General features: G+C 39.3%; 1 protein-coding gene and 1 non-coding gene across 14 annotated transcripts in view; both read left to right on the top strand.

The window, feature by feature from the left end:
* The window catches only part of PUM1 (pumilio RNA binding family member 1), a 139,750-nt gene that overhangs the window by 64,017 nt on the left and 56,986 nt on the right, over window positions 1–18,747 (top strand). For all 13 annotated transcript variants that reach the window (XM_047792965.1, XM_047792966.1, XM_047792975.1 and 10 more), the window contains 2 exons: window positions 5,490–5,656; window positions 7,644–7,914. In XM_047792965.1, coding sequence (XP_047648921.1) covers window positions 5,490–5,656; window positions 7,644–7,914 — 438 coding nt within the window. The remainder of the gene's footprint in view (window positions 1–5,489; window positions 5,657–7,643; window positions 7,915–18,747) is intronic.
* On the top strand, window positions 17,987–18,089 carry LOC125134763 (U6 spliceosomal RNA). Its single transcript, XR_007136767.1, has one exon. It is a non-coding gene; the product is annotated as a U6 spliceosomal RNA (small nuclear RNA).

Below are 18,747 nucleotides of genomic sequence, written 5' to 3'. Positions count from 1 at the left end.
CATATTTAATATATTACTTAATTTTTTATTTTTTTTTTTTGGTCTTTTTGTCTTTTTAAGGCCATACCCGTGGCATATGGAGGTTCCCAGGCTAGGGGTCTAATTGGAGGTTTAGCCCCCAGCCTATGCCAGAGCCTCAGCAATTCCAGATTTGAGCCACATCTGTGACCTACACCATAGCTCACGGCATTGCTGAATCCTTAACCCACTGAGGGAGGCCAGGGATGGAACCTGCAACCTCATGGTTCCTAGTTGGTTTTGTTTCCAGTGTGCCATGACGGGAATTCCAGTATGTTACTTTAAAAGTAATTCAAATGACTACTAATTTCAAACTTATTCTTTTTAATATTTGATATATATATATATATATTTTTGGTCTTTTTTTGCCATTTCTTGGGCCGCTCCCGTGGCATATGGAGGTTCCCAGGCTAGGGGTCGAATCGGAGCTGTAGCCACTGGCCTACGTCACAGCCACAGCAATGTGGGATCTGAGCCGCATCTGCGACCTACACCACAGCTCACGGCAACACTGGATCCTTAACCCACTGAGCAAGGCCAGGGATCGAACCCGCAACCTCATGGTTACTGGTTGGATTCGTTAACCACTGAGCCACTACGGGAACTCCTAATATTTGAAATTTTTTATTGCTAGTGGGACTATAAATTGCTGAACTTTAAAGGAAATTGGCATTTTGTTTTTTGGGGGCATTTTTTGAAAAACTGAGAAGTGTACGTTGGGGTAACCAGTATTTTAGTTAATGTTGTCATTTCTGTCAGGCTTGTCAAGCAAATACACAAAAGATTCCTTTTTAGAAAAAAGGGAAGAAAATTACTAATTTCCTTGAATGTCATGACCTCTGTCATAATGGAACTTTATGGTGAGGTCTTGTAATAACAGGAGAAATTAAGTCCTCATTTATCTGACTTCATTCAGAATAAATAAATATTCCCTGAAGTATTCCTCCTGTTATGTGAGGCTTTTGAGGAAGCTGGATGAATGGATAGATTCTGATCTCCATAGTACGTGGTTCTTCTTTCTGCCTGCTCCTCTCCCAGTTCTTTGATTTCTAGCAACAGAACATACTCCTCCATCTCTGTGTAGATCTGGGGTCTGAGCTGTCTAGACTCCTTGGCTCCATTCTAGAGATTTTGATTGGTCTTGGCCACTTGCATTTTGAGCACTCATTGAGGCCTTTGTTTGAGTTATAGCTTTGGCCTAACAGTCATCTAAGGAAGCCCACAACAAAAGAATTCTATTAATGCTTTGGTTTTTATTTGTCTAATAGACTTTTTTTAGTCTTAATATGTGCTAGGTAATATTGACAAAAAGCAAAACCTAATTTCTGCCTTTAGGATGAAATTTGGACTTACAGTACTTAATTGTGAGTGCTCATTTGAAGAAAAAGCTTTTAAAAACATTTGTGGGAGCCTCTACAGACCAGTTAAATCAAGAATCTCTGGGAGAAAGCCCAGACATTTGTAAAATTTAAAAAGATTGTGATGTTCAATACCAACCATAGAGCCACACTGCATTGTGAAAACGACTGTCTCTCTGGCGGTGCCAGATTGGCTCTATACATTTATTTGAGTCAAACCCCTTAATGGGATCAGTGAAGATTTTTAATCTTAATATCATAGATAATGTTACATAGGAAATACTGCCCCAGTGTATAGTTTTTACTAGTATATTACATTTGTATAAAATGGTTTGTACTTTATAAAACTTTTCCGTATGTATCATTTTATTGATGTTTATAACTGCTCTGTTTTAAACAAAATGATCCCTGTTTTATAGACAAGAAAACTAAAGACAGGTTTAATGACCTGTTCAAAGTCCAGTAAATACTAATACCAGTAAGTGTTAGCAGTTGAGATAGACTGTAGTTTCTGTATTGTCTGTGTTAGTATTTTCCTAAAGACCACATGGCTATGAATACCTTCTCTCTCTTTTTTTTTTTTTGTCTTTTTGCTATTTCTTGGGCCGCTCCCATGGCATATGGAGGTTCCCAGGCTAGGGGTCCAATCAGAGCTGTAGCCACCAGCCTACGCCAGAGCCACAGCAACTCGGGATCCGAGCCGCGTCTGCAACCTACACCACAGCTCACGGCAACGCCGGATCGTTAACCCACTGAGCAAGGGCAGGGACCGAACCCGCAACCTCATGGTTCCTAGTTGGATTCGTTAACCACTGCGCCACGACGGGAACTCCTGAATACCTTCTCTTAAACATTAAAAATTTTTGAGGAGTTTCTGCTGTGACGCAGTGGGTTAAGAATATGACTGCAGTGCCTTGGGTTGCTGCAGAGGCGTGGGTTTGATCCCTGGCTCAGCGGAGTGGTTTAAAGGACTCAGTGTCACAGCTGCTGCTCAGGTTCAGTCCCTGGTCTGGGAACTTCCATATGCCTTGAGTGTGGCCTTTGAAAACAACAAAAAAAACCTAAAAACAACTTGAGAATACCATAAAACATATTAGCCCATTTTTACCTTTATTCTCTCTGTAGGGTCTTTAGATTTCTAAGAGATAATTTTTATGATTTTAAACCTTGTGTTCTGTATTTCTCTATCTCTTTTTTTCCCTTTTATGGTCACCCCCACGGCATATGGGAGTTCCTGGGCTAGGGTCAAATTTTAACCATAGCTGCCAGCCACAGCCACAGCCACAGCCACAGCCACGCAAGATCCGAGCTGCATCTGCGAGCTTTGTGGCAATGCTAGATCCTTAACCCACTGAGCGAGGCCAGGGATTAAACCGGAATCCTCACGGACACTATGTCAGATTCTTAATCCCCTGAGCCACAACAGGAACTCCTGTTATTCTCTTAATAATAGACCTTGGACAGAGTAGCTTTCTTTGTGCTTTTGGTGTCATTCAGAAATTAGGCTTCATGTCAATTATTTTAATTTAGGGCTTTTATTGATTTACTGAATTGTTAAAACTTTCTATTGAAATATGACCCATGTATATGAAAGGATACAGGTCATAAATATTCATCTTCATTAATTTCTGCACATTGAAAATACCCCATGTATTCCATCCAGATTAAGTGTGGAAGTCCCTCACCAACAAATAGAAGGAACCTGTTGTTCTGCTGTAGCATTAATAGACTGTTCAGAGTGGAGAACCAGGTAGCTATATTTTACATAAATAGACTATACACTATTGGCAAAAACCAGCTCATTCCAGGGATATCTTTGAAAATCTAGCCCTTGGCAGTATAATTGAGAATGTAAGCTTAGTGATGAGTGTTCAGGCCAGAACATTTGGCATACAGAAGGGGAATAGCTTTTTGGCAAGCCCTCATGAAGGGTCACTGAGGAGAGATCATGAAGAATGTTCATTTGGTGAGTGAGTCTATTCTGTACCCAGATTTCTTGCTTGTCGGTGGAACTTCCTACTGTTGCTTTATTGCATTTCCTTCCCATTTTTGACTATAGCCCTTTTGAACTCCTTGTGAAAAATTGGAGTGGGACTTGCTCTTCCTGAGTCTGTGACTTGATTTATAGAGTTGTGGATGATCACTTAAGTGTGTTGTTGGTAGGATGATCTTCTGATACTTTTTTATTGTTAACATTAGTGGTGTTTAATTCAGGTAGAGTTATCACCACCTCCTGGACGCCTGGTGATAAAAATGATGAGAGGATCCTTCTTATTTTAGCAGTTAGTTTTGCAGGTTTTTTTGGGTCATTTAGGTTTTCCTTGTCATAGTTTTTGAGCTTCTGCTTGGCACTCTATAATCAGTGCTGGGGATATGAAAATGAGTACATAGCTTCTGTCAGTTTTACCTCTGTGGGAGGGGGAGCTGTACCTCTGGACATTTTGAAAGCTCTTCTTGTTTTTAGAATCCTGTCATATTCCCACATCTGGTTTGGGATCTCCGTGCTTAATTGGCTGTTACTTACTCCTTTTGAATCAATAACGGTCTTACACTTAGAAGATGTGAAAGTCATATCTCATTTGCTGCCAGAACCAGAACTATAGTTTACATCTTATTGCCACATGAACCTTAAATTGTGTATTCCTTTCCAGTTCCTTCTTGTATGTTCCTCTATTCATATTAGCCATGAGATCTTTTCTTTTTCTGTCTTTTTTGAGCAAAGAATGATTTGAAAGTAAAATGGGCTTTGAACTGGTATTTGTAAGGTCCAAGATTGTGAAGATTCCTGAGTCTGGTCTTTCTGGGCCAGAGGTGGTGAAGAACTACTTTGAGAATATCTATTTTGCATTTACAGGCCTACCTCTTCACAACAGAGTGTCTGCTACTTGAGCTTCCATTTGTGATTTCCCCCCCTGCTCAGTGAAATTTTGGTTATGGTGACTCAAATGCTGTACAGTAGCTCTCATCATGTTCTGATTGGATCTTACTTCTTACCTGGAGCTTTCTTTTGGTCCAGGTGTATTTGTTTGTTTCTTAAAGCAGAAGTCTGTGCTGGGGACAAGCAAGGTCACCTCTCTTTAGTTTTACAAAAGCCACAATTACCTAACTCTTCAGTTTAGTTTTGCAAAGCTCTCTGTACCATGTCAGGTCACTATACCAAACCTTTTCCTTTTGGAAACCAAGACACATTTGCTTTAAATGTCCAGGTCTTGTCTTAGGATGTTGGTAAGAGGAGGTAGGCTGAATTTCCTTAGAAAACAGGCCATCAGTGTGCTTGGCACCATGTCAGTTCTTTTAGGTCCAGTCTTTCAATCTTTGTAGTTTGAAGCAGTTGAGAGGTAGATTCTATTGTGTCAATGCTTCAGCTTAACATGCTCGCTTGAAGTCTCCCTACTAAGAGACAGGCACTGAAAGACAACCAATAAACACTTTTTAGAGTACTCTTTGTGAAAGAATTTCACGGTTACATGTAACATGTTTTGAAGGATTAAAAAATTCAAGTTAAGGATGATCGGTGAATTATTGATGCAATAAAGTGTGAGACATTGTGGAACTGGGGTGGTGGTGGTACAGATTGGCAGGTCATATATCCCAAGATGAAATGTACAGAGTAATTGAATTGGAATAATGTTAGACCACACTTAGCCCAATATTCAGAAGTAAGGGCTGAATTTACATAGGCAGTGGCGAAGTAGGAAATTCATTTTATAGGCTTACCACTTTTTAACTATGCTCTTAACTGTCACTCCTGGGGCTTACTAGCAGTCGTGCTGTTATATAGAGTTAGATTTGAGAGGAGAGAAGTGGAACTAAGAGATATGAAGTTGTGGTTGGGCTTGGGGTAGAAAGGAAAAAAATGGGGTGGTGGGATATTGGGCCTGATAAGACTGTCCTAAACTCTGTAACATAAATGTATGTCTGTCTCCCCCATTTGGCAAGACTTTCTGCAGTGTTCCTGCCTCTGTGTTGTCTGTTAATTAGATTGTAATGTCTTGAAAGGTCATGGGCACTATCCTGTTCTAATTAGCATCTAGTGTAGCTTGTTGTCCATAGTGGCTGCCCACTATTACTAGTTAATGATGATTAGTGAAGCTGAAGCTATTTTTTAAACAGGGCCCAAGGGATGCAGACAGTGATGAAAACGACAAAGGTGAAAAGAAGAACAAGGGTACGTTTGATGGAGATAAGCTAGGAGATTTGAAGGAGGAGGGTGATGTGATGGACAAGACCAATGGTTTACCAGTGCAGAATGGGATTGACGCAGACGTCAAAGATTTTAGGTTTGTATGTTTTACACTTCTGATTTTTGAATGGGGGCTATGGGTTTATGTTTTGATTTAGTTTTATTTTGATTTTTATTTTCTTTTTCCCTCCCTATGTGTCTTTTTAAAGAATGGGTCTAGTGTAGGCCATACCACAAAGATTGTAAATTAATTGATAAGGTGGGATTTTCTAAGATCTGTCCATGCCTGGTGTTTTGCCAAAACAATAGGCTTTGCATTTGTATAGAGCACTATAATTTGCAGAATGATTCCATAAAATCATTTCAGTGATTCTCAAATACCAAAATCGCCTGGGATAGGTGCCTTGGGAGTTCTTCCAAGTTTCTCCCAAATTACTATATTGGGGAGAAGTAACGGCTTACTAATTGGAGTATGTCATATCACCCCTAGCATGTTAGAGTAGAGGGAAAAACAGTCAAAAACTTATTTCACTTGAGACTTGTAAGCTCCTTTTGAAGCAGGTTGGTCAGGTGTCATTTTCTTCATTTTGAAGAACCAGAGATGCAGCTCAAGTGACTTGTTCTTAATCATATCCCTTCTATGGATGCTTTTCATTCCATCTCTGGTCATGCTTGATTTGCAGGTTTTAGCCTCTAATTTAATATGCACAATATTGAAAAGATACTATGTTTATTTGTCTTCACATCTGGCAAGTATTTTTTATTTTGGTAACCTTTAGTGATCATATATGGTTTAAAACATTTAAAAATCCTTAGTTATGTGTAACTAGAGAATTTAATTTTGAATAATTTTAGTCTAAAGCTAATATGTGTGTGTCTAAACACAAACACATTCTAATAATCCACAGAGTCAAAATTAAAATATATTATGGGTCATTGTAGAACAATGTTCTTTGTTTAGTCTTCCTAATCTCATTTTTGTATCTTGTGAGTGTAAAGAAGTACAGTTTTTGGAAGAAATTTGGGAAACAGAGTAATAAACACTTAGCTAAGTTCTTTCAGATGAGTTTGGATAGCCTCTCCATCCAAAATCTCAAGCAGCCTGTGGCACTGTTTTGTGGTATTTGACTTTGAGGCAGGTGTGGTGGTAGGGTGTGTGTGTATCAAGGAACATGACAAGAACTTTAATTTGTACCAGCTATAGGATTTCTTTTAGGCTTAGAATGTAGCCACAGGCTGCACTCCCCTGACTAGAATAAAATATTCTTCTATATTAGTCTGAATTGGAATTATATAGTCCTATAATCTTTTATGTAGGGTGATCATGTGTCTTGGATTAGCCAGGACAGTGTTTGTTTATACCTGTGTCCCAGGATATTTATTAATAGTGACTTCTTTTTGCTGTTAGCGTTGTCCTGGTTTGAATAATAAGTAACATCCTCGCATTTCTTTTAATTCTTAGAATTGTCTCCTTAGCGCAGGGTCTTAGCCTAGACAGTGAATTTATTTTGTACTATTTTGTAATGGTCTTCTTAAAAGTTTCATAGAAGGGGAAAAGAGGAGACATTTTTATTAGCATTGGCCCATGGTACCTAGAAAATACATTAAATTTTTTTCACCTATTAAAAAAATTGAAAAAAAAAAAAAAAAGAATAATTCTCAGATGTGGAATTTCCCCTTAGAAAGTACTTTGTCCATTGACTCTATTTAAAGAGTAGAGGGAACATACTTTACTACCTGTATTTTGGGGTCTCTATTTTCATGGATGCTACAGGCAGTACGTTTTTTTTTTTTTTTTCCCAGTTCATCCAAAGTGTTCCTCAAATCTGGGCCCCTTGTTTAAAGGGATTGTAAATTAATAGCAGTTAACGTAAATTTAAGGGATGGGAAGACCAGCAATAGAAGAGTGATTTTATAGGCTATAACGTGTAAGCACTATAAAGGGTCTCTGGTTGTTTTGTAGAAATAGTTTTAAATACTGTTGGTAATAAGCTGTATCAAGGACCTTGTCCTTAAACTTAGGTTGCTGTAGTGTCCCTCCCCACTTAAAATAAGGTTTAATGCCCTTTACTTTCTCTGTTTAGCCGTACCCCTGGTAATTGCCAGAACTCTGCTAATGAAGTGGATCTTCTGGGTCCAAACCAGAATGGTTCTGAGGGCTTAGCCCAGCTGACCAGCACCAATGGTGCCAAGCCTGTGGAGGATTTCTCCAACATGGAGTCCCAGAGTGTCCCCTTGGACCCCATGGAACATGTGGGCATGGAGCCTCTTCAGTTTGATTATTCAGGCACGCAGGTACCTGTGGACTCAGCAGCAGCAACTGTGGGACTTTTTGACTACAATTCTCAACAACAGGTACTGTGTGTGTCTCTGTCACTCTTTTTGCTCTCCCTCTAGCCAGCACCTTATTCAAAGTAATTGAGGATGGGGGGGGGATGGGAGGAGGGTAACATTATTTTAGGCTTTCAATAGCCAGTCCTTATTAACCCAACAGTGATGTGGTTTATAGAGCCTCTGCATCTTCCCCTCCGGATGCTGATTCCCATGCTAAGGTTGATTGCAAGCCACCACCCTGCTCTGTATACTTCCTTTGGCTCCTCTCTTTCTCCAGGGCCTGGGGAGGGGTGTGGTGGTGGTGTTACCTCTATAACACAATCCTCTTGGATGTTAAATCAGTCTCACTGAAAATTAATGTGATTGCATTGCTATAGTTTTTTGTTTTTAAAATAGTGAGCCTTTTGTCTACCACAGTCAGGAGTCCAGTGCCAGATGTCTTATTAGTCCTCTCTTTTAATTAATAAGAGAGTTATTGTAGATAACAGATTTACCTGGTACCTTTCAAGAGTTAGAATGTGATTAGGGGAAAAACACATACAAATCACTCAACATAAAATCTACAGTGAAATTACTTGGCTCTACTTTTATTCATAAGTCCTTAGAAGATACTGTGTATGTGCCTTCTGGTTTTGAAGGCATGGTATGACTAAACTCTGGGGTTTATTGATTCTTCTGTTCAATTTTTTTTTTTTGGTCTTTTTTTTGCTATTTCTTTGGGCCGCTCCTGTGGCATATGGAGGTTCCCAGGCTAGGGGTCCAATCGGAGCTGTAGCCGCCGGCCTACGCCAGAGCCATAGCAACGCAGGATCCGAGCCGCGTCTGCAACCTACACCACAGCTCACGGCAACGCCGGATCGTTAACCCACTGAGCAAGGGCAGGGACCGAACCCGCAACCTCATGGTTCCTAGTCGGATTCGTTAACCACTGCACCACGACAGGAATTCCTATTCAATTTTTTTAAAAAGGAAAATTAGTTGTCTGAATTATAAAAAGGGGGCAGGTAGCTTTCTGATTATGTTAAGCCACAAGTTCTCCTTTGTGGCTACAAGCTGTCTGATAGGCCATGAATTTCTGATACTCCTTAATTTTGGGTTGGAACATAAATACAAACTTATGGATTTGAAAGGTTAAAATCTCATTTTGAAATTTAGAAACTATATATGTATGGGGGGATTGGCTTATAGTCTTTGTTAGATCAGTTGTACCATTTTGTTCCTTTAGCTGTTGTCACAAATGGCTGATTTTAAATGAATTTTGATTGATAGATAAATGGATAATAAAGTTAACAATATGAAGTTTAAAAAAACAAGTCCCTGTAAGGGATGATGTGATAAGCATGCTCTGTGCTCTTGTCAGATGGATATATTAGATTTGATTAACCTTTTTTCCAGAGAGAGTAAACTAAAAGTATACACTCTTCTCCCTGTAGTGCCCAATAGATATGCCCTCTTCTCCATAGGAATTGACTTTCTGTGCTTTTTGTCTTTATAAGAAAGTCTTCTCTCTCTGTTTTGCCTCTTTTCACAATGAATCCTCAAAACAGCAGTTTTGAGTGAAGACAGAAATTACTTCAGGTACTGAGGAGATATTAGACTTAAGATTGCTTTGTGTCAGGTCAGCAAACATAGGGATACACTATTACTGTGTAGACATCAACTTGTCCACCTTAGAACATTATGGTAACTTCTCTGCCTAACTTGAGGTGTGTTAAGTGTAGGTCAGGATCCTCTAACTTAGTTATATCAAGAAGTTTTATCTGAATTCTTTTCTTTACTCTGTCTCTTTGGCTTCCCTAGTGACCCTTAGAACTCTGGTTGTTTTTGGTTCTTAGCTTCTGTTCCCAGTCTAACCCAGTTTCTGCTTGCTATTTAAGAAGTGTTTGTCTTATGAATGAACATCGGACTCTCTTTCATTTAATTGTTCTTTACTTTATAGTCAGAGTTGGGATTACCCTTTGATTTATTGATCTTTGGTTTCAAAATAATTCTATCAATTTTTGAGGAGGCTGGATAATTATTAGAACTTCAGCAGAAATGTACTTTTTTATACCCCCCAAATCGTTAGCGTGATTACGTCAGAGGTAACACCCACTCAGATGTATAAAGCCTGGAATGCCTTCGCCATGTATCCCATTTCAGCAGGTTTTGGAAGCAAACATTATTATTTTGAAAATTAAATTACTGTTGGGTTCTGGCTTCCCATGCGTGACTTGGTTGCTGCAATATGGGGGCAGGTATACCTATCATAGGATGTGATCATTGTTAGCTTGTCCCATGGGCTCATACTTCTTGCTGTTCTGAGTAGATTATTGTGTACATTCTTGTACCAGATGTCCTAATAACAGGCTTGGGAACCATCGGCTCAAGACCCCTAAGTATTTTTAAGGCCCTTAGCTTCCTGAAGGGTCTTGCATAAAGGCAGTAGTTATTAGGAAATTGGTGTTTTTTTCCTAGATTTTATCCTTTTAATTTTTTTTACCCTTTTGCTTTTCATTACATTTTATTTCCCTTTCCATTTCTACTAACGTAAATGGTTCTTATTCTTCAAGGTTACAGTGCTGTTACCTATCTTGATCTCCAAATAAAAATTGTCTTGTCTGTTGCCTTTGAAGTCTGTAGTGCTTTATGCTTCCCCTAAGAAAAGGAGTCACTGGGTTCTGCCTTGTTTTATGATTACATATCTAATAGTCCTCTGCTAGATTGTAAGCCCCTTGAGGGTAAAGCAAAGGTCTTGATCCTTCTTTGTCCTTTGCTTTAGTGGACCAATTTTTTTTTAATTAAAAATTTATTTTTATTTTTTGGACCAAGTTTTCTGGGAACCTTTTCCACATCCCTGTTAATATTATCTCAGAATGTCCCTTGTATCTAATATACTTCCCCAGACTGAAATTGAAAACTAGCCTTCTAAGAGGTCTGGAGACCACTCCTTGAGGCCTTGCATGCATTCTAATATGTGAGTGAGTTCTTTAGGTCTAGCCCATTATATTGTGTCTCATAGACAAATAACTGGACCTGTATAATTTCCAGGAAATTTTCCGCCTGAATCACTATTTAGCCTTTTTAGAATCACAGCCCTTTTTGGCCATCTGATCAAGAGCTGTAGTCCTCTCCTCAGAAAAACATACACAATTTTTTTTTTTGGCTGCCCTACAGCATATGGAGTTTCCAGGCCAGGGAATAGGTCTGAGCCACAATTTTGATCTCCTCCACAGCTGTGGCAACGCGGGATCCTTGACCTACTGGGGATCGAAACTGCATTCCAGCACTCTCAAGATGTTGCAGTCCTGTTGTGTCACAGCAGGAACTCCATACACAATTCACTTGACACCTAATTTTGTGGATAACTTCAGGGAGATCACAGACCTGTGGACTGAAGATTGTAACCTCTGTTCACATTTTTGTTGTCACTTTTAGTCAAGCATATATTTCACACGAACACTGGGCTCCCCCAATTCCATGGCTCTTTCAGTTTAGCTATTATGACTCATTTGATCATTGAAATAGTGCAAGAAAATACTTGATGACAAGGGATGAGACCATTTATGCCCATGTCCTAGGAACCTTACACAAGGAGAACAAATTTTGTTAGCTGGGGGAAGGAAAAATTTGTGGAAGAGGTGGATCTTGAGCTGTGTCTTGAAAGAGTTGTTTATACCAGGAAAAGAATGAAAATTTCAGTGGAGGAGTAAATAAAAGGCTTAAAATTAGAAATTAACATATATGTATTCAGTAGATAAGGTAGAAACAGTCACCCCAGCTGGTGGTTGAGGTTGAAAAAAAGTGACTTGTGAGGTTGCATAGATAGTGTTTTGAGTCTCACTGACTTTGTTGTGCTGCCTTATAGGTGTTGACAAGACGTTTTTTAAGAAGTGATGACTTAATTATCGTGTTTTTGTGCTCTTAGTTTAGTAGCAGCTTTAGACGTTCTTTTACCCATATTAGTTAGCTAACTGTTGACAGTTGTGTCCTTCAAGGAACTTCAGGTTTTGTCTGTAGTGAACAGAGCTAGTATTCATAGTAAGACAATCATACATGTAAGGATTAGAATTGTTAAGGAACTAAGTGCTAAAGTTGGTTGGTCTGGGATGCTGTCAGACCAGAGCAGGGCTCAATGAAGGCCAAGTTTGCATAGACCTAACTTGAATGACAGGTGGAAGTATATTGCTGCAGTTAAGAAAGCAGAGGTATGTAGGTGAAAATGACTGTGGTTGGTCATAGGTTGAGGTTGGTCATAGGTTGACAAGAGTAAAGATACACGTAGAAGGGAAAAAGGAGATAGATGCATGTAGTTGTTGAGTCTGAGTCACAGAGGCCTTGAGAGCCAGACCTGAGTACAGACCTGTTAATGATTGTGCAGACTGAGCCAAAGATCTAGTGGACACACATTTTTTTTCCTGTACATTTTGTTCTTTCATTTCTTAAATGGACATCAGAGGTTTTTTTTCTAAGTTTTGAGTTATTTGTTGTAATTAGTAGAGTAGCTCTGTGATTTTATGAGGAGATCTGGGTTGGAAATGGACAGATAACTCCTTCTTGTCTCCTATTTCATTTCATTTGGTATAAATTGGTTTCATAAGACTTTATATTATAGCTTATATTTAGACACTTAAACAGAGTAGCATGAAAATATAGAAAAGGTAATTTTCATTTGGTCCATTACAAACTCATTGTACTTAGGGTACTTTGGTTGTGGGTAGTTAAGTTACTTGTATAATCACAAACTTAACCTAAGATGTATTTAGAACAGGGTTTCCTTTTTTTGTGTCATGAGCTCCTTAGCAGTTAGGTGAGCTCTATGGACTGAGGTTTTCGGAATATTTTAAAATGTATAGTGTAAGTAGGATTACAAAGGAAGCCAATTATATAAAAATAGCTATCATAATATTTAACAACAAATTTAGTGATGTACTTGCTTCTTTATCATGTGATGCATGAAATAGAAGTAGTGGTACTAGCCGCCATAGTGAGCAGAAGCAAGTTTTGGAGACGTTCAGCAATTGTGAAGTAACATGAAAATAATGATAGTTTCTATTGGTGTTTAAATCACAGATATATTCAATAATTATTGTAGGGTGTGCCAAATTTCCTGAAAATAAAATTAATTTTGCCTGTCCCAGGTACAAAGATCTGGGGTTAAGAACCATTATTTTAGGGTGGTTTGAAATGCTCATTGATATCTCTTTCCTCACTTTCCCCTGTCTTCTTTTAATCCTGACAAAGAAAGTGAACAGTTCACATACAATGTGTTCATACCATTTTGTGTTTTGATGCTTGAGCAGTAGTCTTTATTTTAAGTAGCTATTCAATTAGCTATATTTGCCTAAATATATTTTAGAAAATTATTAGTAGGTTTCATTATATTACGGAATATATTTAACAGAATCCAAAGGCAGAATTAAGTTAGTAATGAGGTATATTAATCTGGTTAATTGTTGATGTTCTTTATTTAGGGTTGTATTAATATAAAAATAACCCAATGATGTGGCGTGTTTTACAAAATTGTGTACGGATGCACTAAAATTCTGACCTGTTTTAACAAAAAAGCAATCCTCTGGAAGTCCTAGTTAGATGGGCGAGTAAATTGGCATGCGTTACTTTTAAAAGTGTGGTAGTGATTCTTGAGCCAAGTGCGTGTATGGTTTTAATATAGGTGTTTAGAGTTCCTGGCTTTCTTTTCAGTTTACAAACGAGAGGAAGGTTATTCTAGCAGTATCATGTGTATAGTCACTGTTAAAATGCTGACTTTGGCTAACAGGTCAGTTGAAACGTACTGACTTCCCTGAAATTTTAGGATATGATTTTCTTCAAAAGGTATTAAAATTTACATGATGGAAGGATATATTTTGTTTTTCTCACCTTATTTAGAAATCATCTATTTTGGAATCAAAAGGTTTTTGTGTGTGTGTGTGTGTGTGTGTGTGTGTGTGTGTGTGTGACCACATCCATGGCACGTGTAAGTCCAAGGCTAGGGATCAAACCTGTGCTGCAGCAGTATGACAGTGCTGGATCCTTAACCTGCCTCTCGGCCAGGGAACTCCTGGAATCAGATTCTTCATCTGCTTAAGAAATGTGATTTTTTTTTTTTCTTTTTTTAAAAAAATTGACAGCATCATTTTTATGTACCTGTTAAACCAAAAATCATTGTAATTATTAGTTGATCATTGCAGCTGTTCAGACATCCTGGCCAAAAATGGACTTTGATCTGAAAGCTTCAGACAGTAGCAAACTTTTACACATTTCATGTACTGAAGACTAGCGCCAGGGTATAATTTTTTCTAAAAAATTTATTGTTCTTGGAGTTCCCGTCGTGGCTCAGTGGTTAACAAATCTGACTAGGAACCATGAGGTTGATGGTTCAATCCCTGGCCTCACTCAGTGGGTTAAGGATCTGGTGTTGCCATGAGCTGTGGTATAGGCTGCAGATGTGGCTCGGATCTCCCGTTGCTGTGGCTGTGGCGTAAGCTGGAGGCTACAGCTCCTGGGAACCTCCATGTGCCGCAGGAGCGGCCCTAGGAAAGGCAGAAAGACCCCCCCCCCCAAAAAAAAAATTGTTCTGCTATTGATGTAATGCTGTTAGTGTTTGAAGGGCTTTTCTTTGTGAATTCTGACAACAGCCCCATGAGGTAGGGCAGCTACTATATTTTTATAGACAAGAAAACTTAGCCATCATGAAGCTGAGAGACGTACTGAAGATCATATACTGCAAGCTGTGTAATATCTTTGTTTTGGTTTCTAGCTTTGGACCTAGTGCTAGAAACATAAAGCTCTTTGTTGTATGGGGTTGTCTCACCTTCACATTCAGCTGCATTCTTAGTTTTTTCTGCATGGAGTATATTTTTAAAAGTACTCAACAAAAACAACAAAAATATTTTTCTCCTTTTTCGTGACTGGACATCAGTTGGTGCTTGAACTCAGTGGGGTTTTGACTTAAATACTCAGAGAGTCTTGCCCTCTGCTTTCTATGTTCCCTTCTGGATTGCCTAGCTGGAGGAGGAGCTGTAAGAGGTGACCCACAGAAGGACTGTGGGTGGGGGGTCAGGGCGGGAGAGTGTGCTGTCCTCATTCATCAGAAAGAATATCACATGTAAAGGACTATTTTAAGTGCTTCGTGTATGTGTATTGATTTTAACCTTATGAGTTAGATCTTTATTGTCCCTGGTTAGTGAGGGGAGGAGAGTGGGGCATAGCATCTCACACACACAGTCAGTGGTGGAGCTGAGATATTGAATCCAGGCCTTCTGGCCCCAGATTCTGTGCTGTTATCCTCTCTCCATTATATAGATTGCCTTAAACTGTAAGAAGCTAGTTTTATTTTGAGGAGAGAAAGGGTAGTCTTTGACATTTACTAACTCCACATTTAGATATTACTCGTCTAGATTCTGAAAACTTGACACCAATATTTTTATGCCAGCAATTAGTATTGATAACTGTGATAATAATAGCTAACTCTTATAAGGTGCTAGCTGTATGCCAGTCACTGTGTTGGGTGTTTTTGACTGCCCGGAACCATTTCTGGAATATAAACCCTGCAGGGTATCTTTTGTAAGGTCATGTAGTGACAGAGAAGGGAGCCAAGCCAGCTTGCTTGTGTGGTTGCCAAATTATGCCTTCAATAGTTCCTATTAGGAACCTTGATATGCTTGAAATAATTAATGTATTTCCCCCTGTAGTTTCTTTAATAGCTTATGAATTCTACACAAGAAAATTGTAATAAATAGTGGCGCATTTATCATATACTGACCTAAAAATAAGCATTTTCCCCAAATTTCGCTTGAGTGTTGTGCTTCTCAGTTAACTATTGGCTTGCACTGTGAAAATCATGAAAATGTTAACAGAGCTCAGTGCTTTGCCCAGCAGATGGCATTTATATGAGTTTTTCAGGATCCTTTGGAATCCATCACTTGCCAATTACCCAATTTTGTTTTGAATAACCTGTATTTCCAGTTAATGTTGGACCATTTACATAAAGAGAATGTGCCAGAATTGCTGTAATCTGTGCTATAATCAAATCTGCCTGCTGCTGATGCATAATTTACTTATGTTAATTGTTCACTGCAAGATGCACTCAAAATAATTCCTTCTCTATTTGCCATAATCACTGAGATGTTAACTCTCAAACACAGGATATATGGGGCTCTTAGAGGGCCTGTGTATTTTTGGGGGGAGGGTTATATGTTTTTAGTTAAAAGCAATAACCCCACTCTCAAAGTCTGGTAACATGGTAGTGAGAACCACAAACTAGTGTTAGGTGGATTGATTTTTATTCACACACACTTTGGGATTTATATGTATACTTAGAGATACAGTACATACATATGTTACATGTAATGTTAAAAACATCTGAAGTGAGGATAAGTCATATAGAATGGTATTGGGATGCTGTTTTTGGTTAATAAATCGAGAACATCACGATTTATATTCTGAACATATTTAGCTTTATTTCCCTAGCTCCATGTCCTAGCACCTAGCTAATAATAGGTGCTCAGAGAATGTTTGTTGAATGAAATGTTATCTCGTTTGCAGCAGGGCAAAGAAGAGTAGAGGGAAGAGGCTACTATGAGCAGTGGCTGAGATGTTAAATATTTCAAAAGGTTTTAGGCTAGAAAAATTCCAGAGACCCATTGAAGAAACTGGATATTTAGTGGAACTATGAGATATTTTTACAACCTTGGAAAACAATTTTAAACAACTTTCCACTCTTTTATTGTTTCCTGCCTCCCTGCTTGCTCCCTTTGGGTGGGCTGCCTCCTGTTGGTAGGAGTACTATGAGGTACTGTCCTTTAAATGAAACAGAATTGTGAAACCAGCTTGGGAAAAATCACAGGGTTGTAGTTAACCAAACACTACCGGTTGGCTCCTCTCCTGGAATGAACAGTTGTTTTGATATAATTGTCAATAGATTCCTGTATTTCTTTTGAATACTTGATATTTAATCACTGCTTATAAAGTACTGCTGTCTTTTCAGCATCATAATGAGGCTTTTCTTTAACTTTTGAAAATAAAATGCTGTAAAGTAATTTTGAAACCTGTACTACATGGTGACTTTTTACATCCATACTGTGAAAACATAGACAAAAAACTACTCCAATTTTGCCCTTGGTCCTGGTGAATGTGAGATTTTATTTATTTATTTATTGAATGTGAGATTTAAAAAGTTAAGTCTCTGGGAGTTCCTATCGTGGTGCAGTGGAAACAAATCGGACCAGGAACCATGAGGTTGCGGGTTCGATCCCTGGCCTTGCTCAGTGGGTTAAGGATCTGGCGTTGCTGTGAGCTGTGGTGTAGGTTGCAGACATGGTTCGGATCTGATGTTGCTATGGCTGTGGTGTAGGCCAGCAACTGTAACTCCGATTAGACCCCTAGCCTGGGAACCTCTATGTGCTGCAGGTGTGGCCCTAAAAAAAAAAAAAAAAATTTGTGAGGTCTCTGTTTCCCCCAATCCTGTAGTACAGCTCCTATAGTTAAGCTCCACTGCCCTTCAAAAGTAGATGCTCTAGGAGCTCTTTTGATGCTGGACCCCTGGGCTGGGAAGCTTGACTTGGTGCTCAGAGCTCTCACTTCTGTGGGTAAGCCTCTGCAATATAATTATTCTCCAGTTTGTGGGTTATCTATGCAGAGGGTATGAGGTTTGATTATATCTCGAGTGTGCCCCTCCTACCATCTTGTTGTGGTCTGTTCTTTATATCTTTATTGGTAGAAGACCTTTTTGGGTCGGTTGCAGTCTTTATTTTTATTGATGGTTGTTCAGCAGTTACTTGTGATTTTGGCGTGCTTGGGAGAAGAGGTGAGCTCAGGGTCTTTCTACTCTGCCATCTTGGCCTCGCCAACTACTTTACTCTGGTTTTATTTTAATTTTTTTTTATGGCCACACCTGTGGCATGTGGAAGTTCCTGGGCCAGGGATTGAATCTGAACCACAGCTGTAATCTACGCTGCAGCTTTGGCATCATCTGATCCTTTAACCCACTGCACTGGGTGGGAGATCATACCTGCACCTCTGCAGCGACCCAAGCTGCTGCATCGATTCCTAACCCACTGTGCTACAGCAGGAACTCCTACTCTGGTTTTTAGAAAGATGTCTATAGTTCTCTCTCTGCAGCACATATACTTTAAAAAAAAGGAAGGAGATGGAGGAGATTAGCATGGCCCCTGTGCAAGGATGACGTGCAAATACATGAAGAGTTCCATTAAAAAAAAAAAAAAAAAAAGGGAGTTCCCGTCGTGGCGCAGTGGTTAACGAAACCGACTAGGAACCATGAGGTTGCGGGTTCGGTCCCTGCCTTTGCTCAATGGGTTAACGATCCGGCGTTGCCGTGAGCTGTGGTGTAGGTTGCAGACGCTGCTTAGATCCCGCGTTGCTGTGGCTCTGGCGTAGGCCGGTGGCTACAGCTCTGATTCAACCCCTAGCCTGGGAACCTCCATGTGCCGTGGGAGCGGCCCAAGAAATAGCAACAGCAACAACAACAACAAAAAGACAAAAGACAAAAAAAAAGGGGGGGGGAATATATAGAAAGAGTGGTGAGGTTGGCTAGTGTGTTAGAATTTTCACCTTTTTAAAAAAATTTCAAATCAGTGCACTCATATATTTGAGGCATAGAATTAGCCAAGTCGTAGAATAAAGTCCACTACCTTGGATAATATTAGAAGTTCAGTTGTGATATAATTAAGCTGAGTTGTTGGAATGGCATTATCTTGTAATGTCTGAAATAGTCAGGTCTCTTTATGAGGACATCTGTAATTCAGGATCCATGGTGTCTATTACATATCATCCAGTGATGTTAGTTGGGCTGTTGAGAAGTCCTGTAGAAAGAGCAGGTAGGTTGAAGGTCCTTTCTAGGGAGATCCTGTCAGT

This window comes from Phacochoerus africanus, chromosome 8 (genome assembly GCF_016906955.1).
Source record: "Phacochoerus africanus isolate WHEZ1 chromosome 8, ROS_Pafr_v1, whole genome shotgun sequence".
Taxonomy (NCBI): domain Eukaryota; kingdom Metazoa; phylum Chordata; class Mammalia; order Artiodactyla; family Suidae; genus Phacochoerus; species Phacochoerus africanus.
Note: the sequence above shows the minus strand (reverse complement) of the source record. Positions and strands in the feature narration are given on the sequence as shown.